Raw genomic sequence first — 24,358 nt, 5'->3', positions numbered from 1 at the left:
GAGTTTTTTTCACTTTTTGGCGCCAACTGTTCCATTTATTCTTGGCCGACTGGGGATTCCCATCTTTGGGAATAAAGCAATTCCAAGCTGGCTGTGGCACAGCCCCAACGATCATTTTTTCCTGTTTCTTTCTCAGGCAGAAAATGATTTACCTCCTCATGGACAGTGCCTCCCTGGCACAGAGCCAGGCCCGCTGATCGAAGAGAGGACTTGGCTGTACACCCTGCTGCTCCCTCTCTTTTCTGTCTCTCTTTTTCCTTCCTCTTCCTGACTGTATTTGGAGATTCCTCTTTCTATTCCATCTCAGTGATCTCTAATTTATTATTTTTTCATCGCTTTCTTCCCGGTTCCCCACTTGCACTCCCTTTCTTTCTTTCCCTGTGTTTCAAATGATCCCCTGTTATTCAAGCTATTCTCCAGAGGATGCACTAATCCCTCGTTTTCCAGCTCAGTCCACAGACCGTTTCAAAAGAGTTCTGAGGAGACCGTGACAGAACAGGTTTACAATTTAGGATTTTGTTTGCGCAAAGCTGCTTGTTTCTCTCTCGCTTTGACGGAGGAGCTCTTTGAATCTGCCGTATGACATGAATATGACAAGTCAGTTGCACAAGGCGACATCAGTTTTTGTGAGGAAAATTTTTCTTTTCATGACAACACATTCTATTTGCTGATGTTACATGAATGCATTTGGCCTTACCTAATTGGCCGGGGACTGGTTCAGTTAAGATGTGCACGCAGCCTTGGGCTGTCAGCAGTCAGCACACAAACGATGCCCCATTTGGTATTCTGTGTCCAAGGCCAGACACTGTGCAGGAACAAAAGGCCCGCTGAACACCTTGTTGGAACAAAGAGATTTTCTGAAAGGCCTTGGTCCAATGTGTTTGGAACGTGCCAATATCCTGATATCGCTCAGCTAACTGGACATTACATTCATGTGGCTTAGCTGGGATCAGTTTATCTATTTCCGAGGATTTATAGGAAGTGTATAAATCCTAGCCTGGAGGTGCTTTGCTACTTGCTGCACACTACTGTTGTGTAAACTGACACTAGAGAATCGGAGCTCTGCCTTCAGACTGCCATTAAAAAAACAACCGAGCAGGAGGAAACGCACTGGCAGTCAGTTGAAAGCTTTAGAGTTTTGGATTGATAAGATTTGACTGACAGCTAGATAAGCCTGTTGGTTCTCTCTTCCATTTTAAATGTGTCTTGGGCTGCCAAAGGAGAGAGGAAACACATTTTTCAAAATGACTGGAAAGATCTGGATGATGGTAATTTGAAAGATAAGATAGCCACACTGTATAGTGGGGGGGGGGTCTGTTTCTCTATGTCCAGGTGGGATCTTTTTTTAGCAACGCCTGTGAAGTAAAATTGCCACAATTAACATGAGTTGAACCACATTCCAGGATTAATTACTGTATTCAGGGTGTTTCAGCCTGTGAGTTTTTTTTGTTTTGGGTGATGTAGGATGAGAGGGAGGAAGTGAGAAAAATTAATGTTTATAGCAGTGGTCCCTTGATTGTAGGGGGACTTTAGAAAGGAGACAGACTTGTTACCAGACTAAACCCCAGCGCCACACAGGAGCCTCAGATCAGCTTTGTCATACATTCAACACCCTGCACTTCTGTTATTGTCCCCATGTGCCTAATGCTGCGTCTCAGGTAACCCGAATCCACATATTTCTTTGGTTATTTTAAGAGCCCACCCTGTGTGACCTCCTGAGCTTTTAGCGTTTGGGTAATGCATATATTTATACATGAATGGACATAAATCTGTGGGACGCTGACACACACAGCAGACTGTCTTACTGACCCATTTAGATACAGCCACAATGGTTGACTCTAAGAAAAAAACGTTTTATGGCGAGGAAGCATTGGTCTCATACTTAATGATCGACATCCTGACCTCGCTAGTAAATCTTGTCTGGGTGGGCCTATTTGCTGCCAGGGCTGGTTGGCAGAGTATGACATCATCTCCCCTTCTCTGTGCGCCACATGAATCTGTGTGTGTGTTCGCCGGCTGATGTCATGGTCGCTTAATCACCACTGAAGCTTAGTGGCGGCTGGGTCAGGCTGCGGTTGACCTGGAACTGTGGCCATAGAGGCCAGCAGAGAGATGCAGATTTGTTTTAATCCAAATCAAATTTGGCAAATCATGCGAGCAATGTCTGTCTGGACTGTGGAGGCTGAACATTAGTCTGGTGCTTTAACTGAACTGAAGTCTGTGTTTCTCTCACAGCTGAGGTGGTGGATTTATTTTATCCCTCCACACCTTTGGGGCACTGGGCTGTTTGATCGTGTCAAGGGCAGCCCATCAATAAGACAGTGTGTACTGATTTTAGCTCTGGGGAGGTTTCCTATTGATTATCTTATGACTCAAAAACAGGGCACCTTACGTGATAGACCAACACACATCCGGCCCAATCAATTATGTCCATCTGCTGATATGGCATTTTTAGGCTTGGCAGTGTCCCCAACAACATCTCTGTAACTGCCACTGGAAGTCACTATGCTGCCGAAAGATGCTGGACTCTTTAAGTTTGACAGATGTTATTTTGGTCAGAATGAAAATGGGGTTAATGGCATCTAAAATGTCTAACAATGTTAGAATTTCACATTGTGTGAATGTAAACATTGTCACTTTGGAGATATTGGGTCTCTGTCTCTATAAGAGCTCGACAGGTACTGGATTTTCAAAGACTGATTTAATAACAATAGATTGTGACAGGAAAAAGCTGATTGCTGTTTTTTTTAATTTGAAATGAATATTTGAATTACTTCTGTGTATTTTGTAACTCAGAAATCAAGTTTGATACTTTACAGTGGAGTAAATTGATATTTTCAAAATATTCAAAATACTTTCTTAATAAAAAACAAAACTAGGTCAAAACCTAGTATATGACTGCACTGTGTATGAAACACGAAAGGGCTTTTATTTTGAAATGAAGGCTTTTAATTTGTAACAGGAAGCAGCAGCATGCACATTCAAGGACTTTCATTGTAGTAGTTATACAGTGCTGAACCAGCTGTTGTGCTCCAGGCAAAAACAATAATTTTAAATGTGTATTTAACATGTTAAAATGAAGAACAGGACACTTAGATACAGTCACACAGCAGAAGGGACCTGCTTTCTTTGGAGCTGTACCCACTGATCAGCTTTTTTTCTCTCAACCCTCCCTTCTTCAGCTACAGTCGGTAAGTTGCATCCCCATCTAACGAATGGAGGCTGCGCAGCCATTGGCCACTATCGGAGTCAAGCTCTGCCTATAATGATAATTTGTAAAACACCCTATCAATGCTGATTAATTAACCAAATATAAGTCAATCTCTGCCAATACTTCATGACTTAATGTTATACGTCCAGATGATGTTGGCATGAGGAGTGGAATATGCTGGATTTTGGTTACTCAGAAACAACTTAAAACCAACAAAATATCAATGGAAGTTGGTCGTAGCTCAGTCTGTGGGAGCTTGACTTGGGAACTGAGGGGGGGACTGCTGGTTCAAGCCTCCATAGGGACCAAGTATGGTGTATGGACTGGCTGCTGGAGAGGTGCCAGTTCACCTCCTTGGCACTGCCAAGGTGTCCTTAAGCAAGGTGCCAAACCCCCAAACTGCTCCAGAGGCATCATTCATGGCTGACTCTGTGCTGTGCTACCACCTTGTTGTGTGTGCTGTGTATGCAGGCATGGACGTCCCCAGTTGCCTCTCTCTTAGCTCCACTAAATTTCTGCTAAATTTAGGCTCTGATGTATGTTTTGGAAGTCTTGGTGGTGCTTTTTTGTGGCTGACTTTCGATGCTGGTGGCATGTGGCTGTGGGTAACTCACTGGGATGTGGAAATCAGCTTACCATTTTGTTAGCTCTTCTTCTGTCGACTGCTAGCCAGATGTAGCAGCTAGCAGTCTGAATGTGAGGTGCTGTCCTCTTCCTGCCGTGGATCACTACTACATGCCTTTTATAGTGGGCTGCAGAGTCAGATCTTTGCCCATGTTCAGGAGGAGCGACCATACAGCCGTCTTGTTGAAGTCAGGATATGTGGACAGTTAAATCATTCCACAACCAGAAACGAAGCAAAAAAAGACTTAATTACAGCGTACAAGTTAGAGGAGCTGATGGGATCATATTTCACTGGAGTGGTACCTTGTTTAATTCGATGCCACATATAACTGATTGATTAACTGATTGCTTGATTCATGAAAAATGCATTTCAGCTGCCAGTTTCCTGATAAATTATGTAGACTGACAAATAATAATAAAGTAACATCATCTGTCATCAGTCTTCTAAATACTGTCATTGAATTCTTGTCACCTGATGTCATAGCCTTAAATCAACCAATGTTTTATGATGTTGGTGGCTAGTTAAGATGGCTTTGTGTACCTACATCCTCTGTAAAAATCTCACAAATGCCTTCACTACTGAGTCCAGAATAAATTCTGAGAGTCTCCAGCAGTGAGCCAGCCTGACTCATTGTGCTGTAGTCATTATCATTGCATGATGTTGAGGCTGGCTGGAGCCCAGTATTCCCATCTCCATTCATGAGGAGCTATGCCTTCCTGCTAATCAGCAGCAGTGTGAGGCAGGCTCACTGTAGGGGGGGTAAAGCAGTCTGATATCAGACCTACTGATCTGATCCCTGCATGAATGGCCAGAGCAGCTTTATCTTGTCTGCAGAAGGAAAAAAGGAGAATCACAAAGAGGAAATGTCAACGATAGTAAACGTGGCAAACATGGTAATCAGCCACAGAAAGGGGGCTACCTAGAGAGGTGTATAGCTGGCCTGAAGAACAGGGACAAATGTGCACAAACAAGCTAATGGATGCACCAGATAATGATTCTCAGGGGCAGAGGAATTTCTCTTGTTAATTTGACAAAGCTTGAAAAGAGGGCTGGAGCCATTATTGACGACAAGCCAAACTGAAGCTCTGAAAGCAGCGGGCAGTCGCAGCTCACCCCACTCTCTGTGTTCTCCAGTCATTGACCTTCTCTCCTCCTCACTCACTGTCACTGCTCTTTATAGGTAAGGACAAAATCTAGATGTCCTTTCTCAGAACAAAGGCACCAAGAGACCTTTTTATTCCAAACGACGCTTGATTTTACATCTGTCTTGCTTTGGCTCATTTATATATATAACAATCATTATCTGTCCCTGAGGTCTGTTCATAAGGAGACATTGATGGAGCAGAGAGGCTATCAGGACGTTTCCAACTGTGGCTGTTCCATAACATTACGTCATTTTGATGTATAACACTTGAAATCTAAGGGTAGCAGCAACGAGCATGAGAATAATGACTGGTTGCGCTGTCAGGGAGGCAAGCATGCTGTAGGGCTGGGCCGGTGTGAAAATTTTCAAACTGGTTTGATATAAAGCTAAACACCAGACTGGACCGGTTTACCGAATTTTACCAGGTGTCCCACTTGACTCAGTAGCCACTCCTCAGTGGAACATAATGACACCGTGTCCCAACAGAAAGTGAGTGTCTAATTATCAGGTAGCATCGCGTAACACCTGAGCTCTCTGTCCACACTGAATCCTAAAAATTAGCATGTTTGTTACTCCATGTAAACAAACCATGCAACTATCACCTGTGCACTAGAGATCAGACTGGAGATGTAAATACTTGAAAGATGGGGGAGTAGCCGACTCACCATCTTTCTACTTTTTTAACATTACTTTTAAAGTGAAAAAAACATGTCTTATATTGTGATATTTGCAGACAAGATATTTTTACAGACATGATTTTAGTCTTTTAAAGACAATAACCCCATATCCCCTCTCATCACTCCAAAAAGTAGACAAACAGCGTGTGCCGCTCTCCGCCCTCTGCTGAAATTTGATCAGTAAATGACACACCACCAAAGAACACTAGTTGCTCCATTAGTAGATTTTTAAACATGGTATTATATTAATCCCCCTGTCATATTGCTTATTACTAATGCAATTTGAGTTGGATTTAGCGGTGACTTAGGCTTCTTTTAAAATTGCCAGAATGTGTCATAATGCCACTTCAGCCGATTTGCATGAATCAAACCCGTTTATGTTTGTACACCAGACCGAACGGGACTGGCAATCAACCCAACTCTAGCAATGAGCATGACTGTAATGACTGGTCACACTGTCAGGGTGCCCACATTAGTTTTGTCTTTTATTTATTGACTGTTGCCAGTCATGGTTCAAAGAGATTCAGTGTAAAAGTAGCAAAGCTTCAGGAGAAGGCTCTTGCTCTTTAAAACAAGCCCACCTCAGGTGAACAATTCGGACACACTCCCGAAAAGCAGAGGTAGGCGTGCTGTGGCAAGGAGGAAAATAAAGGTTATGTGATACATCAAACGGCTTCATTACCACGGTATACTGTGCTCTCCAAATAGGTAGGCAGTGGTGGGTTTTCTGCTCTTTTTGCCTCCAAAATTTAATCCGGCAGAGTTCATTGAAGGGGCACTGTGTCAGAAGGGGAGAGGCAGCGAGAGAGAGCTCGGTGTGGGTTTGTGTTGAATGTACTTTCATCTGGCAAGTCTCACACCCACTCTGTCTGCCGATATGTTGTAGTAGGCACTCTGCAGCCAAAGCAGCAGCCTTTCAAACAAGGCTGGCTGGTTGGGGGGCTGAGAGGGCTTACTGGTAAATTGGCAGCCCAGGGAATACAGGGTACTCTCACCCCGCCGCTCGCCCACTCACGCGCTTTCATTCCCCTTTTTACCCTTGACCATTGACTGGCTGCACTCTGTCTCACTGGCCGGCATAAATCTGCCTTTCTAAGGTGTCATCTGTTCATTGTTTGTCCTCCTCTCTCTCTCTCTCTCTCTCTCTCTCTCTCTATCTCTCTCACTCCCCCTCTTTTTTCTAAATCTCTCTCAGCTTTCCAATTGAGTCCCAGCATCGCTCACTCAGGCGATCCATCTTTCTGCTCTTAAGTATATCCCTCCTTATCAGTGTGTCAGTCCTTATGATTAATAACGCTTTCATTCATCTGGCTAATTACATCCTTCAACAAAAGCAAAACAAAGTGTACACTCAGTAGCCGCACATACACACTCGTGCTCATGCATGCATGCACTGTAGGCATACTAACCAAATCTGTTTGAAGTGTGGGACCCTAAAAGAAGAGAAGGCTCCTGTATGCATTAAGTATTCATGTGACGTGTGGTGGGGGGCATGCATGTGTGTGTGTGTGTGCTGGGGTTTGTGTGAGACAGTGTGTGTGTGTGTGTGGGTTGAGAGAGAAAGAGAATACTCGCAAATTGCGCCGCGAGCAGCCAGCAATCGAGCGCTGACACCTCGTCTGGCAGTCAGAGGGAAAAGGGGCTGGGCCGAGGAAAGAAAGAGAGAGAGAGGGAGAGGAGGGCGGCAGGGAGAGAGGAGGGAGTGTGTGTGTGAGAGAGAGAGGGAATGAGAGAGAGAGAGACACGGCAGGACAGCTGCCAGCATTTCTCCGATAGCAGGAGAAGGACCGAGAGGCGGAACAGGAGTAGGAATTCTCCTCATTCTCAGCCACCCGAGGAAATCTTCCAGCCCAGCCAAGCGTGCTGATTCTCTGCCCCTCCTCCTGCCTGTAAGCAGCGCAGACTCTGGGAAGGACCTGGGCATCAGGACCTGCAGCCACTCACAGCAGACACACCACATTGGATTTACCAAATGAGAGACAACCGTGCAGCCTGTGGGATGAATGCAGTATTGGAAAACTGAGTTGGAGAGCAAGCTGTTGCTGTGTTTTTGCATCTCTGAACTGACAGTGAACTTTTTATTTCTGGCAAAGAGGCATGGAAGGAGTTGCTTCAGTGGCGTCTGAACAGAGGTGCGCCTTCTCATCCTGACCTTCTCCTCACCTCCTCCCACGAAGCTCTCTGGACTACCTGCACCCCTCGCTGTGAACCTCCTGCGGGGTAGTTATCCTGTCTGCCCACCTCCACCCTGCCCCACCTGGCGCTTGTTCTGTTTAGTTACTATAACGCCCACGCCTCCTCCTCCTCCTCCTCTTGGTTCTCCCTCCGCCCCCCCAGCTTCTTACAAACCTCTGTGAAATCAAGTGGAACCTCGATGATTGCGATCGGAGCAAAGAGGACCCCCGTGCCCCCAACTAGTGAGCAGCCCCGCCTCGCTGTGTTCTCGGCGACTGTGCCGGCGTATCGAATGTGCAAGTAATGGAGAACAGTGACAACACAGACATGGACAAAGTTGAACTCTATCAGTTGTGTGTTTTTTGACTATAAGCATAAACCAGATAATGGATTGGAAAGAGCTGTAAGTACACCAATGCAGCGTTTTCTTCACTGGTGCATGCTGAAACAAACCTGTGGTTCAGTTTGTATAGCACTCAAGAGAGCATATACAGTGAGCGTGTATTTTATACAAACTGACGTTTTAGACCAAGTTGTGTAGGGAAACAGCTTCATTAGCATGGAGATTGGGAGTGAACAGGTGGACAAGCTGTTGTGGGCGAAGAAATCTAAGCCTCTCCTCACCGCCTTTTTTCTATTGACTGATCATATAGTTGGGCAGTGAGAGAGAGTGAGAGAAGGAGGGAGGGAGAGGTAGGGAAAGAAAGTGACAAGCAATTAATTTCCCTGTGTGGTTGTGGTGGAAAAAAACAGCAATATCATCCTTTTTTCTCACCTTCCATTGAAGCACACACGTGCACCGAGCATCATTGTGCAGCGTGAATTAAACCTCAAGGTTACGAGCTCAGCTTCAGGTTGTGAGCACTCTTCACTCTTCAAGACAATTATAAATCAGAGCCTTTTTTTCTTTCCTGGCAACTCCAGATGCTTGATTTATCTTTTTGCTGAAAGAGGAAAGAGACAGAATGAGGTGAGAGCGAAACAGAGGGACATTTGTCTTCAATGAATGTGCTGCGGATACGTCTCATAAATGCGCATACACACTCGCCAGCCTGCACACACACACACACACACACACACACACACACACACACACACACACACACACACACACACACACACACACACATATGTGGTCGCACACAACCACGTGTGCTCCAGTGTAGTTTCCTCTTTCTTTCTCTCCATCTCACATTCATCTATTCCATCTCATTTTTTTCAGTCACACGATCCGTCTCACATGCTATCACACATAGGCAGCTCCCTGGGGAGAGCCCTTCTCCTGTAGCCTTCTTGGATGCAATAATTATTCCATCAGCCGGCAGTGTGTTCCCTGATTGTGCTCTTGGGCTGTAGCTGCAGGGGGTGTACAGTGGAGAGGGGAGTATTGAGGAGAAGAGGGGGGCCGGTTGTCACTCCGGGACGTAGGGAAAGTGTACGGAAGGAGAGGGGGGTTGTGTTTTTGGCAGCAGCCCACCCAGTCCTGTCCGGAGGAGCTCAGAGCAGGACTAATGAGCTCAGGCTGGCCTATTAAGAAACTGCTGCTCACTAGGACACACTTGGTTCTTCCCTTTTTTGCTCTTTCACATGCTCTGCTTCTTTCACGTCTCCTAAAACCCCTTGCTCTGCAGATTTCTCATCTTGAATCTCCACTTTTCTTTTATTCCCTGTGCCACTCTTTTCCTCCGTGTTGACAAGCGCCTCTTTGTCCTCCCCGCATTGCTCTGAAATTTGACTGCTTAAGTGAAAACCGTTTGAGTGCATTTGAATTTCCTCAGAGTATTACTTTCCTCCCTGACCTTGAATTTCCAGCTGAGGAGCAGGTTGTTAGCTGATCCAGGGGCAATGCCATACCTGGAACCAATCTAAGTCTGGCCAGATTCCCTGCAGGCCTTGCAGAGATTTTGCTGCTGTCCTTTGAGTTGGAGGAGTTTGGACAGAAAGGAGCACACGTGCCCTACTCACTTGGCCCTGTGACCAATGCATGTCTCCTCAGCACTGACTCTGGGAGACAAGAGGCCAGGATGACAGTGGATTTTAATTAGCGGGCTGTCAGAAAGCTGGATTCAGTTACAGCAGAGTTCTGTGAGATACCAGCACAGCATAACTGCTCATTCATCTAATAAAGCAGAGGAGAGAGTTGCATTTATCTACCTACCTCTCCACTATAAGTGCAGGCGAGTTTAGTATAAATGATCAAAACTCCCTACAAATTATAAACACTCCAGCCAGGGGCTGGTTCTTACACAGTGGGCCCCTGGGCACAGATATGCTAAAAATTCCCCCACCTACAAAGGAGCAAGACATATAAACAGAGTTGCTTAGCCTATTTTTTTGTCATTGTTTTGCATCTCTTTGTAATCATAATGCATCCTCTGTGGTTTCCTATTTCTTCAAAGAAATGTTGTGTCTGTTTGAGGTATTTTTATGTCTTTTTTTGGTAATCTTTTCTCATTTTTCATTTTTATTCATTTTTTATGTGTGTCACATTGTAGTCATTTTGTGTCTCTTCGCGCTCGTTTTGTGTCGTTTTGTAGTTATTTTACGTATTTTTGTGATTTTGTGATTTTGTCCTTCCTTGTGGTTGTTTTGTGTCTTTGTGTCGTTGTTTATGTCAGTTTATAACTACTTTGTGTCTCCTTATGGTTGTTTTGAGTATTTTTGGGGTTGTTTTGTGTTACTTTGTAGTCGTTTTGTGTCTTCTTACGTTTGTTTTGTGTCTTTGTGTAATTGTTTTGTGTCCCTTTATAGTTCTTTTGTATCTTCTTGTGGTTGTTTTATGTCTTTTTGTGGTCATTTTGTGTCTGTTTGTGTTTGTTTTGCCTCTTTTTGTGCTCAATTTATGTCTCTATAGTTCTTTTGCATCTCTCTAGGTCATTTTGAATCCCTTCCAGGTCAGTACATGTTAATTTGAGAGACAATTGTCAGGTGAGGGTCTCCCTTACACTTTGGGCCCCTGTGTTTGTGCCGAGTAGACCCCTTCAGCAATCCTTCCATGGCTCCAGCTTTGACTTAAATGATGGGTGAACATACACTGTCATTACTGCTTAGCTTTAGTAACAGAGATAGACATGGCTGAATCCCAGAGGGCAGTGTTTCAGTATTCCTCGCCTGTCGTGTCTATGACAATTGTTTTGTGTTTGATCAAGATAAATGCAGGCATTTACTGCACCTTCCTGTTGTGACAGACTATATTTGGTCCCTGACAAGCGAAGAGCCTTGCATGGTAATCATTTATCTTATAGATTCGTGGCTTCTGTTGCAAGAAATCAAGGTATAAGAGCACTCTACATGCTCTTGTTGAAGAGTAGGGCTGAGGAATTATGTTTCTTGGTAGGGGAGTTTGAGGTGGGAGTTGGAAGAAAAGCAGTTTTAGAGTGGGGAATGGTGGGGAGTGGTTGCACCGTATTGCTCTCCTGCTGACTTTGTTTTCTTTAGGGGAACTAAAAGGAGCTTGTTGACCTTTATGTTTCAGTTTCAGCGTGGGATTTCTAAAGGCTTTGCAGCACACTCCTATAAAAGCTCTTGGCTGAGTCCCACGCTGGGAGAAAACATCACCTGAGCGAAAAAAAAGATTTGCTTATATATGAACTTCATGGAATAGGATTTTTTCTAAGTTTAGCTTCAACCTTCTTTTCTCTATTTGCAGGGCAGCTCAGAAGCTGAACCTATCCTCCAAGCGGAAGAAGCACCAGCCCTCACTGCTCCACCCACAGGAGCCCTCCATTTACCCCACCAACTTCAGCGGCATCCTGCAGGTGTCGCCGCCCCCTGCCCCGCCATGCCTGCTCCGAGCTGTGTCCAAAGTAAAGGAGAACCCAGGGATGGGAAAGGTGAGAACAAACCATCAGTATGCTCATACCAATACCCCCAGAACCCCTTCTACACAACCACACAAAAACACAAACACACACACACACACACACACACACACACACAGACCCCTGTTTGAAGGGGAGAATGCAGGGAGGCGACACACTGGTCCAGGCAGCGTCTGGTCCAGTCCACGCAGATGAGATAAGCTTCCTGGAATGTCATGAATTCATGCAGTTTGTGAGACCAGAATTCCTACGTCTGAATACAGAACGACAGCGAAAACTATAATCCACAAATCTGCAGTCACGTTTCACAGCAGGATTTCTAATTCCATTTTAGGTGCAGTGTGCGATGATGAAAGTCAGGCTGGCAGCAATAGGACAGTCATTAAACAAAGCTGTACAAACACATCGCTCTTCCTTTGTGGTTTATTGGGTATTGTTTGTCTGAGCTGGCGTCCTGTATTTCTAAAGCAGAAGAAGTCCCCTAACAAGATTAGATCCCACCTGGATAGGAAGTGCTCGCTTCTGTTGCCAGGTAGCCAGACGGTTGAGAGTTTGCCACATATTGTAAATCTCCCATTGACACGCAGACTTCATAAAAAACCTGTGTTATTAACAAGCCCCCTCCAGCCCACACCTGAGGTATACTGTACATCTGTGCAGCAAAACAGGCTGGCTTTAAAGGGGAAATCAAGATTCATGACACTGCTCCAAGCCTATCAGGCTAGACTTTTAGCTTTTCTTATATGATAAAACAAATACATAAATGTGCTTCCTTGATTCTTTGTCCCTGTCTCTCACAGTTCAGTAACATTTCCAGTAGCCTACATGGTTTTGATTTTGCCTTCGTCCGTTTTCAGTTTAACCTGAGACTTGGGTAAATGTCTTGTTTCCATCAACCAAATGTGGGTCACTTCCACTTTTCCACTTTTGACCTAGACACAGTTCTTTCAGGCATAGACAGTTGAGTGGATGGAGGAATGCCAAGCCTCACTAATGGATTTTGTGAGGGATCAAGGGACAGGGAAACAGGGCCATTAGCACAGAGTCCGAGGTGTGAAAATACTGTAGCCAATCCTCTGTGGCCTCCAGTATCTGATCTCTGCCAACATAAATAAAACTGAGACATTAGCTCGCCTGCTAGCCTCCGTCTGGTAGACGGAGACTCAGCAGTCATATGTGGAAGCCCAGTTTAAATGTCATAGCAAATGTAATTTACTCAACATATGCACACGTCAGTCATGATAACAGCCCCCTGCGGAGTACAAAGAGAGTTTGCACTTGGCCTGCAGAATGCACGATGAATTCACTCACTGAAAGAAAGGGATTTCCAGTGATGCTGTTTTAGAGTGCTGGAGCCTTGGTTTGAAGCAATATTTATATATTAGTCGTGGGAAGAATGGGCCTTTTGTGTAGGCGTGAAGACAGTGGACTCCCATGCTGAGTGAAACAGTCCTCTGTCAAAAACGGAAGGGAGTTAGCTATATTTTAAGGTTTTTATTTCAGTGCCTGAGAGGCATCAGAGGTACTTTTTCGAGGAGCTTTGAAATGGCTCAGGATTGAGTTCCCTACAGTACGATATAGAACCTGCTCCATTGATATAATGCTATAGGCGTGCGTAACATTAAACACTCAGGGAGCTGGCAGGGACTCAAAAGACTGCTAAACATATCCCAAGAGTCATTTATATCTCCTGTCAATCACATATATTTCCAAAGCCCCTGTGGAGATGCAGTAGAAGTGTATTTTTGACAAACAGATTGCGAGGCAATGTACAGTTGTCAGAATTACAATAGGAGGTGATTGTAAAGGAGGGTGTCAAATAGCCTGACATGCACAAGTGCGACCACACCCGCACAAGTCACACGTAGTACTTCTACACAGGGTGGTAGAGGCAGGACATGGGGAAATTTCTTTGCTATTGTTTGCAAGAGCTGCCGCTATGGCTTTAGTGTTCGAGCCCTGTCCCAAGACCTCTTTTTAAAAATCCTACACTTATTGTAGTATTGGTCTCATGGCTGCAAAAGATCGTCATCCCACATCAAATAATAATCAAATAACGATGAATTATCATGCCCCTCTGCATCTCGTAGCAATGTGCAGGTCACACAGCTGAAACAGATTGGTGGTTATGGTTAATGTTGTGAACGGTTGCAGTTGAGTTTCAGTTTAGGCAACAAAACAGCTTGGCTTGCTTTAGTAATGAAGTCGTGTTTTGGGTTAAAATAAGTACGCAACGTGATGAAAATGCAGCACTTGTGATGTTGATGCACGACAACCATTAACATGATGTTGAAACAATACTGACTTTTAGTTTCAATCTGTGCACAACCTGAAAGCTAAAAGTACCGTTTTTTTAGTCCCATACACCCCCCCCCCCACCACCTGCACCTGAGTTGCTGTTAGCATCAAGTATTGCTGCAGATGGATTTACATTAGAGATATTTGAAGGCCCAGTGCATCTAATAAAAACGCTAAAGCCTGGCTTTGACATTGACATCACATGCTTTCTATTTTAATGCAGTGGTATTGGATTGGTATTTGGTATAGACACGCAGCCTCGGGTGTCGGCACTGGTATCGGGAAGGTACGAATTAAACATCTCTATTGCCCGTTAAAGTCTTGAGGAGTCTTGAGTTGCTTTCGACTGCCTTTGGACTCTATCTTGACTTAGATTCGACTGGACATGGTCTTGGACTTGGCTTGGGCTCAGTTAAGGTGGTCTTGACTACAGCTCTGGGTGCCAGTATACTTCTTCACTTCACTCCTGATTAACGGACTTTAGACTTGAATGGGCTTGTCAGAGCAGTGCAGAATAAACACCTTTAGATATAAGCTGCTATCTTATTTAGCGTGCCATGCGGGCATGATGAGCGGCACCCTGACCTGTGGAATGTGTTAAGACTGTAAAGCTCACTCTATGAATGTCAAGTCCCAGAATGCATCAGGGCGGGTTTCCAGCTTCATAATGTGGAGCTGCCATTTTCCAGGCAACATAGGAGAGGAGAGAGAGGAGACGGAGGAAGAGTGTGTAGGTGGGATAGGAGGGGGGCCATATGCTCCTGCACTCCCATGCTGCGGAGCTGCTCCTGGTCCAGAAAAACAACCCCGCTGCAGGGATAATCCCCCAGCATGGCGCTTCACACACATTAATTTCCACCATTTTCTGCTGTGACTTTCAATACGCACCTTACTGCCTTTCACTGACACCATTAGGCAATGGGTTGACCCATCAGGCTCACCAGTCAATGTGAGACTGAGTGTTTCCATGGCAACCGTCAATGTCCATCAACTCTGACATAGTGGATGTGATGTTAATGCAACGTTGAGCCGCACTCTTGGTTTGGATACCTATAACCTTTATTCAGAATGCCTACCGTACATTTCTTTGCTCTGCTAGTCTCAGTAAAAGATGTTAAGCTTTAATTTTTTTGCTTCCTCGTGCTGAACGTGAAAAATGCATTCTTACGTCTCTCTGCTCAGCCTGTCTGCACATTTTTCATGTTTCATGCTCCCTCACTTTCTAATCCACCCTTTTTTCTTTTTTTTGCTTATCTCTCTCTGTGGTTTTAGGTGAAAGTGATGATGCGTATCTGTCCATCTCTGGAGACTGCCGACTCCTCAGAGTCTCAGTCCTTCTTGAAAGTGGACAGCAGGAAGAAGCAGCTGACCCTCTATGATCCCGCGTCCAGCCCACACTCCAGTTCAGGACACAGGAGATCTGCCACTGTGGCCGTCCCAAAGATATTCGCCTTCGATGCTGTTTTTACCCAGGATGCCTCACAAGTAAGATGTGTGCTATGCATGTTCTTGCATGTGGGTTTTTTTAAGGAGTCATGTGGGAATTCAGCCTCTCAAGGGCAAAGGGATGTCTTCATGCTGGCAGGGTGTGGTCAGGGGCTTAGAGGAAAAATGCATGTCTTGGGTCAGAGGGCATTCTTACCAGTGTGGGCCTAACAGCTGGGCCTTTTAAGCCCTCTGGGGAATGATTTGAATCCGCTCGGGTTATATCTAACCTCTCCTTTCATAGAACAGCTATATCTAACCTTAGCCCTCTGCAGCCCACAGCAGGCATACCCACGGAGATCAAAGACAAAGGTCAGATACATGTTTACTATATGCTGGCTTGGGAGCAGAGCAGTGTTTCTCTCTCCACAGCTTAAAACAAACACTATAGACTTTTAATGGAATGATTGCATCTATGTCACTTGCAAGAAATCTGAGGTCAAGAATTTAATGCTTTCCCCCTGGTGCAGTAATCTCTAAATAGCAAAGAGAGCAGATGAGAGAGTATTATATCTCTATATCTTCTATCATACCACCTACTTGGAGCAAGTATTTTCCTAAGTAAGCTGCTGATAGCTAAAGCCTAAATGTTGCTGCCGCAGAGCCGAGGCCAAGCTGCTAGATTGTGCCGCTGGGACAGCACTGCTGGTGGCTAACAGTAACAGCAAGCTGTTCTGCTGTTAGAGGCCTTGTTTGCAGTGTGATGTATGGGGAAGGGGCCTCCGCTGCAGAAGCCTCGCCCCAGAGGACCCATGCTGAAACAGATTGCAAAAATGAGCCACACGTTGCAGCACACACAAACACATAAACGCGTACACTGCTGAGCGATGAAAAATACTGAAGCCATTAATGTGACTTGGGTGCAACCAACGCCAAATAACTATTTAGTTTTATAGGATATTGTTTCAGATTCATTGTTCTCAGTATGCCTGTTTGATGGTATTTCTTGAATGTGGCTGAATTGTAAATGTGTGTGTGTTTCTTTTACAGGCTGAGGTGTGCTCGGGGACAGTAGCTGAGGTCATCCAGTCTGTGGTGAACGGTGCAGACGGCTGCATCTTCTGCTTCGGCCAAGTCAAGCTCGGTAAGCTTCTCCACTGGCGAGAGATTAGACAAGAGCCTTTGTTAGCCAAAGAAAACTCTCATTGCTCTTTGTTAGCTGCACTTGATGTCCACAATTGGCTTAGCGGTGCACTCGGGTGAGTCAAGGAATGGGAGATTGGAGGAAAGGAATGGGTGGTGAGTATTGGGGGGTTTAAAGTGCTGCATCCAAGCTTCAGGGCTCAGTCTGTAATTAAAATCTTAGTAATTGGCCTGGGCTGTGCTCTTAGGCTGAAGGGCTTGCTCTCCTTTCGCTGCGGTTTCCACCAGGTATAATTCTCAGCAGAATTACTGCTTCTCAAATGGGTCATTGGATTAGCTTTCTTTTTATTTTGCGCGTACTGGATATTACTTTCAAAGCACCACATCAGCTGTTATTAATTTTTTCTAAACACAATAACCGTCGGAAAATATCCAATGTCAGTGTCTATTCGTTTCCCAATGTTCCAGACAGTTCGATGAAAAAAGTAATTTTGAACATATAGTGAATGTAGCCAGCTTTCAGACACAAGGCAATATTTCCATTTCCATCCCCCTCTCTCTTTTTCACACATCCCCAGGCAAGACATACACCATGATTGGCAAGGACAGCTCCACTCAGAGCCTCGGCATTGTGCCCTGTGCCATTTCCTGGCTCTTCAAGCTCATCAATGAGCGCAAGGAAAAGACGGGCACGCGCTTCTCTGTCCGAGTGTCTGCGGTAGAAATCTTCGGAAAAGACGAGGAGCTGAAGGACTTGCTGTCTGAGGTGTCCACAGGCAGCCTGCAGGAGGGCCAGTCCCCTGGAATCCACCTGAGAGAAGATCCCATCTGTGGCACTCAGGTGAGACTCTTTCTTTGTTCGCTGATCCTTTCATTCTCTCTGTGGGTTATACAGTCTTAGTCTGCCTGAGTATTGATCTCTATCTGTCTATGTTCAACCTCTTCCTCTCCAAAAAATGTTTGACTTTTTTGTGAGTGCATGTGTGTGTGTGTGTGTGTGTGTGTGTGTGTGTGTGAGTGTGTTTTATATCTCTTACTGTTTCCCAGCCCGCCTCGCTCTATCCTACCCGCCTCTCAAATCCTCACTTTATATTTCCACCAAACCCATCTGTGGTATTGATGGCTTTCTTCTTACCTTTGTATTGACTCTCCTGTCAGCATCCATCAGCATCTATTACCCGTGTGTAAGCGCTAGTCCTCTGCAACACAATAGAAATCGTTTTGGGGGGATGGTGGAAGACTGTAGGTTTGAAGGTACTCACAGGTGTTGCTGTCAGATGTTGTTTTTTGGGGATCTGCATGGACTCTGACTTCAAAGGCTGAGCCGTTATTTGAAGCTCCTTCTTGCTCTTCCTCTCAACAGCCACGTGTGGGCTCCCTTCATGATGCCCCCCGCCTTCTCTCTATCTTCTCCTTCCTCCTTTTCGCCTCCTGTCTTTCTGTATCTCACCATCATCACATCTATGGTGAGCAAAGTGCCCCTGCCTCCTGCTCCACCATTACCTCTCCTAATCCCCCTCCCTCTGTGTGCATATCTGCTGTTTTAATCGCCCCCGAGACCCAATCTAATGGGCAAGAAATGTGTGCCGGGGTCCAATTAACTGGCTCCCCTCTTTTCTCTGGTATCCTTTTCACATCTGTCCTCTTTCTCAAGCCCTATGTGGTCCCTGTTGCTCTCCCTAACCCCGTTCTCTGTCTCTTCCTCCCCCCACAGCTTCAGAATCAGAGTGAGCTACGTGCACCAACAGCTGAGAAAGCCGCCCTCTTCTTGGATGCGGCCATTGCTGCACGCAGCACCAGCAGACCCAACGTGGATGAGGAGGAGCGACGCAACTCCCATATGCTTTTCACTCTGCACATTTACCAATACCGCATGGAGAAGAGCGGCAAGGGAGGAAGTTAGTGCCATAAGATTATTACATCTATGAGCCTGTTTACACCTGGTAATAACATGCATCTTGGGTTATCTGATCATAAGTGGTTCTAAATACAAATGTAAATAACCACAAAGATGCATTGTGATCCAATCACTTAAACCGCCTGCTGAGGTGCTCTGGGATACATTTGACACCATATCTTTCTGTAGTGAAAAACACCAACGTGTCCTGATGCATCCTCGACAAGGAATGTGTCATCAATGCAGGACTTGTTGGTTATTTTAGTGAAAATGCCCTAACACTCAAAAACTTGCCAATTTTACAACGAGCTGGATGAAGTGTTGTGTGACCATCCATCATTTTGCCTTACGGAGGGAGATGTGTGGAATTCTGCGATAGCTCCAGCGCACCGACACAACTGCTAAGTGTGCTATGTGGTTATTGTTCAGTTTCACAGCACTTTTGCATATGTGTTTAAAATAACTGCAATTGCAGTATAATTTATTTAAACATTTTCTCCCCTAATAACAACTATTCAAATGTGACCTCTCTTTCACACTGTATAGACAATCAAAAGAATAATCATATATATTTTTTTTTTATCCCAGCCCCTTATTTGCGACGTTTACAGATGAATTGGCTGTGGCCCCTGCAAGAAGGAAAATTGTTTGTATATGTGCTTTGGTCAAGAGCGAATGAAGATTTGAAGCCTCTCTGACAGGAGTTTAATGTTTTGCTGCTGCAGTAGCAATTACATCCCTCGCCCACATAACAATGTGAAGCCCTGTGATTTTAGCAATGACAGCCAATTCCCTCTTGCTGTATTTTAAATCAGCAGAAGGGGACTGTATATGTGCCTCCTTGTTACCGTGAATTACACATCTGGTGGGAGTTTACCATCCGGGCTGCAATTTGAATCACTCCAGTGTGAGAATCTTACTCATAAATAAATCAGACAGCTCTGACAGTCACCGGCGTAGTGTGGGCTGAGCTATGCCACTCCTGTCATCATGGCACTGTGCGTGAGGAGCTGACTTCAGAGAGGGAGTGTCTGCGCTGCGCTCACCTGGTTCTTTTTCTGTTATTGGCACAGTGTCAGGCGGACGGAGCAGGCTGCACCTCATCGACTTGGGGAGCTGTGAAAAGATCCTGAGTAAAAGTCGAGACGGAGGGGGAGGCTTGTGTCTTTCTCTAAACGCACTGGGGAATGTCATCATGGCTTTAGCAAATGGAGCAAAACATGTACCATACAGGTAAGAAAACCACCATTAGTTTTACTGTCTTCTTTTACTGCGTTTTAGCTCCTGTGAAGTTGTATCTATAAGTAATAGTTTCAGGCAAGTTGCTGCATGTGTCGTCAGTCTTGCAGGTTCTGTGTGTAACTGTTTATTGAGTGTGTTTAGTTAGCCTCATATAATAGCTTTCACTGGCGTTGCAGAGGATTATATTTAAGTTACTCAGGTATGTAAGGATTAATGACTCGTCACAGGAGTATTTGTCAGCTCAGAGATTCAAAATGGCTCCTCCTGGAATCATGTCAGCTACCTTTATTGTCCTTTTGAAATATGATTGTGCTGTGCTAATAACAGCGTAAATGCACCCTTTAGGGACAGCAAACTGACAATGTTATTGAGGGAGTCCCTTGGCAACATCAACTGCAGAACCACCATGATCGCCCACATCTCCGATTCCCCTGCCAACTACGCTGACTCACTTACCACCATCCAGCTGGCATCCCGCATCCACCGCATGAGGAAGAAGAAAACTAAGGTACACTGATTAACAATGATAAATAAGCTTTAACATATGCAGTAATAAACTATTAAATAAGTAATGTATGAAAACCCAGTGGTACATTTTTACAAGTTAACAACGTAAGCATTTAGCTACTTGAATTATAATACTTCTAAATAATGTTCCCAGCAATAACTGTGCTCCCTTTAATGTCGCTTATTGTTTATAAATGCAGAGTAATTGTTATTTAACATTATATTTAAGTGTTGCCATTAGAGCAATTACAGTCCTAATGTGCGTGTGCAAGTTTGATTGCATTTATCATATTTCATGCCACGACTCACGTCCCTAAATCTTTCTTCCTCCTGTAATTTTGGAGCTATTAAGCAAATGAATGTGTGAATGCTTTTGCAAATGAAAGATTATTAGTGCGGTAACTCAGAGCTAGTTTTTCTCAGCTCCTCAACACATAATCATGTAATCAATACCATTGCCCAAGGAAGTGTGTAATGCATTCCCTCGGATTAGGGAAATATATGCTCCAGATAATTAGGTGGAATGACAAGCATGTATTTATTTGGTGTTGGTCCCAGCCAGGCGTGATTATAATGCAGTCCACATTGAGCAATTTATATTATTGACATTAATTTCTGTGTGACTATTGATGTGCACTTTTAACCTTTAGATAAATATCGAATGGTAATGTCATAGGAATGAATATTTGCCCTGTGATTGATTTCACCATGAAATTGTTAAGAATTGAATCTACTGTGAATTAGAGGGATTGAAATGGTTCTGTAAGAGAGATTGTTACATTCATTTTAAAGACGATAGAATTACATTACTGTCATCACTTAATGAGATCGTTTTTAAAACCGTAAAGACTAAATTGTTTTCTGCTTTATCTCTGCTCTGCAGTATGCATCCAGTTCATCTGGAGGGGAAAGTTCCTGTGAGGAAGGGAGGATCCGCAGGCCACCCCACCTCCGGCCGTTCCACCCTCGGACAGTAGCTCTGGACCCAGACCTGCCCACTATGCTCAGTGACCCAGACTACTCCTCCAGTAGCGAACAGTCTTGTGACACTGTCATTTACGTGGGCCCTGGGGGAACTGCAATCTCGGACAGGGAGCTCAGTGACAATGAAGGCCCACCTGCCTTTGTTCCAATCATCCCTTCCCTGAACAGGAAGAAGCCTGCAAAAGAGGGCCCGCTGGACAGAGATCAATTCTTTAAATGCAACACATTTGCTGAGCTGCAGGAGAGGCTAGAGTGTATAGACGGCAGTGAAGAACCCACTGCATTTGTTGGGGAGGGCAAGCGAGGCCAGGCAAGCCCCAAGACTGACAAATCTAAGGAGAGCCAAGGCTCTGTTTCACCAAAGACTGTAGCAAATATTTCTCACACCCAAGAGGGTATTTCACCCAAACAATCCCCTAAATCTGTTGCCACACAACCGTCCTACAGTCCCAACACTAAATCTAAACTGGACAAGACGCAATGCATTCCTGCAGAAAAAGCATCAGACAGTGTTCAAAATGTGTGCAGAACCAGCGCTGATGGTGAGAAAGCATTGGCTTCAGAAAGCAGAGTTAGCACTAACAAACTCGCACCTGCTTCAGGGCCTAATTCTGAGCCTGTGGTGAGGGAGAAGGTCTACTTCAACAAGAAAGCTTTGCCCAAACCAGCCCCAACACCTGCACAGCAGAGAGACTGCATCAAGGAAAATACTGACAACGAGGAAAGATCCAGCACCAGAATGCCTCCTGTGGGAATGAGCCACCAAGCTGTGAAAAAGAGGGATCCATATACCTCCCCTCTGGTCAGAGCGCCGGTTGAGGTGTGCCAGGTGCGCTCTACCTTGAGGGAAAGGTGTATGGATCGGGACATCCTCAGAGCCACCGTCACGTTGCAGCAGCCTGTTGAGCTGAATGGAGAGGATGAGCTAGTTTTCACTGTGGTGGAGGAGCTGTCTATAGGCAGTATTGTAGATAAAGGTCGGCCATCCAGCATTATCAGCTTTAACAGTGACTGCTCCCTTCAGGCTTTGGCCTCTGGTTCCCGACCTGTCAGCATCATCAGCAGCATCAATGATGAATTTGACGCCTATACGTCCGCTGTAGGAGGATCAGAGGTGAACATCGCAGTTGTGACACCCCTCCAGGAGGGAGCCATGGAGTGTATAGACAGCAGGGGTTCATCGATCAGCTCATGGCTGAGTGAGGTTAGTGTCTGCACCTTGGAGAGTGAAGGGGCTCACTCCACGGACGTCTTCCTTCCACAGGCCAAACACATGGGACCAGAGGCCGCCTTTTACTTTGACTCCTTGGATATGTTCCACTGTGTATCCTCTCCTAGAGATGCCAAGAACTCGTTAAATGACAGTGGATTTGGTTTTTCCGAACTAGACAGTGATAGTGCCGCCTCAAGCAAACTATCCTTAACAAAGTGCCCCCCATCTCCCGAATCAGCCAAAGGCTCCCTCAGATTCACATCCAAAATATCTAAAGCTCACTCACTTAGCTCCTCCCAGCTCCCACAGGGCCCCTCCATAGTCCACTCCAGCCTTCCCAGGAAGATAAAACCTACCTCATCCATCTCTCATAGTAGTAGCAGTAGCAGCAGCAGCAGTAGAGAGCCACCAAGGCAAGAGGCAAAGCAGGGGGATCCTTGGCAGCGTGTTGACAACCATGCAGAGCCTCAGTTTTCCGACTCCAGCAGCACCAGCAAGTTTCTCCGAAATCCCCCCAGTGGCATCCCCTCTAGCAAAACATCCAGCAACAGTGTACCTCGCCCACCCAAGGTGCAGGGGTCTACCTCATCCCAGAGGGTGGTCGACGGCTGTGAGAAGTCAGCCAATAAGAATCCACCTAGCAAAATGCCTCAGCTGAGACGAGGTGCCACCACCCTGGGAACAGTGCCCGTCATCCATTCCTCCTCAGACTACAAGGGAAGCCAAGATGTTATCGCATCTACCACAAGCCTTAAATACTCCTCCCTGGGGAAAAACAACAAGGCTAACTCACAGAAAGTGAGCAACCTCCCTAAACCTGGTTGCACCTCACCTCCCCCACCTCCAGTGAGGAAGTCCAGTCTTGACCACAAGACTAAGATCCTGCTTCCCCAAAGTGCCTTAAAGTCAGCATATGGGGAAGCAGGAAGGGCCTCTGGAGGGAGGGCAGCTGTCTCGGAGGATGAGCTCGAGGTACGTCACAGAGTGGACTCTACCAGTCTCAAAACCTCCAGCCTCAACACAGCCAAAGTTACCTCCAGCCTGAAGGCCAGAGGGCCTAGGGGAGAGGCTGGACAGCATTACGGCAGTCAGATGTCCCTGGAAAGGTGTGAAAGCCTGTCTTTATCGAGTTCTAGAGCTGCGCTTAGTAGGGAGAATAGTGGGGCAAGTCTGGGGAGCAGCAGTGGCAAATCCAGCAAGTCCATTCCTAGATTTGGTATTCCTAATTCATCCAGCTCTCCGATAGCTACCTGCCCATCATCCCCAAGTGGAGGAAGTCTTAGCAAACCTGGTCAGGTAAAAGCTTCTGTTAATCCCAGAACAATAGGAGCAGTCAATGGTAGTAAGGCACGCTCACTGTCAGTCAACAACTCCAAAGGCCTAAGCTCCTCCACCAAATCTTTGGCCGCTCCTGTGACCAGAAATACCAACGCCAACCTCCCGCCATCAGGACGGACATCAGCTCCACGTACTGCTGCTGCTGTTAGCAGTAAGCCAGGGAGAGGAACCATCATGGGCACCAAGCAGGCCATGAGGGCCGCCAACAGCCGTGTGAGCGAACTGGCGACAGGCAACATATCAGGCAAACACATGAGAGGTTCAGGAGATTCAGACAGTGGGAATGACAGCGGGGTGAACGTGAGCGATGACAAAGCCCCCATAGCCATGCTGCCGTCTCCGTACAGCAAAATTACAGCACCCAGGCGGCCTCAGCGCTACAGCAGCGGCCACGGCAGCGACAACAGCAGTGTTCTGAGCGGCGAGCTGCCTCCAGCCATGGGCCGCACAGCTCTGTTCTACCACAGTGGTGGCAGCAGTGGGTATGAAAGCATGATCCGTGACAGTGAGGCCACAGGCAGCGCTTCCTCCGCCCACGACTCCATGAGTGAGAGCGGCATGTCATCTTCAGGCAGAACGAAGAGCTCCAAGTATCCCAAGAAGAGAGCAAATGGTAAGAAACTAATTCGGGGGTTTGCACAATGCAGGTACAGGTAAT

General features: G+C 45.8%; 1 protein-coding gene across 1 annotated transcript in view; it reads left to right on the top strand.

Moving 5' to 3' along the window:
- kif26ab (kinesin family member 26Ab) overlaps positions 1–24,358 on the top strand; it is an 85,985-nt gene that overhangs the window by 56,268 nt on the left and 5,359 nt on the right. The window contains exons 5-12 of the mRNA XM_042500467.1: positions 11,482–11,665; positions 15,224–15,436; positions 16,427–16,520; positions 17,098–17,360; positions 18,234–18,417; positions 19,490–19,649; positions 20,004–20,166; positions 21,049–24,313. Coding sequence (XP_042356401.1) covers positions 11,482–11,665; positions 15,224–15,436; positions 16,427–16,520; positions 17,098–17,360; positions 18,234–18,417; positions 19,490–19,649; positions 20,004–20,166; positions 21,049–24,313 — 4,526 coding nt within the window. The remainder of the gene's footprint in view (positions 1–11,481; positions 11,666–15,223; positions 15,437–16,426; positions 16,521–17,097; positions 17,361–18,233; positions 18,418–19,489; positions 19,650–20,003; positions 20,167–21,048; positions 24,314–24,358) is intronic.

The sequence above is a fragment of the Plectropomus leopardus genome, chromosome 14 (assembly GCF_008729295.1).
Source record: "Plectropomus leopardus isolate mb chromosome 14, YSFRI_Pleo_2.0, whole genome shotgun sequence".
Taxonomy (NCBI): domain Eukaryota; kingdom Metazoa; phylum Chordata; class Actinopteri; order Perciformes; family Serranidae; genus Plectropomus; species Plectropomus leopardus.
Note: the sequence above shows the minus strand (reverse complement) of the source record. Positions and strands in the feature narration are given on the sequence as shown.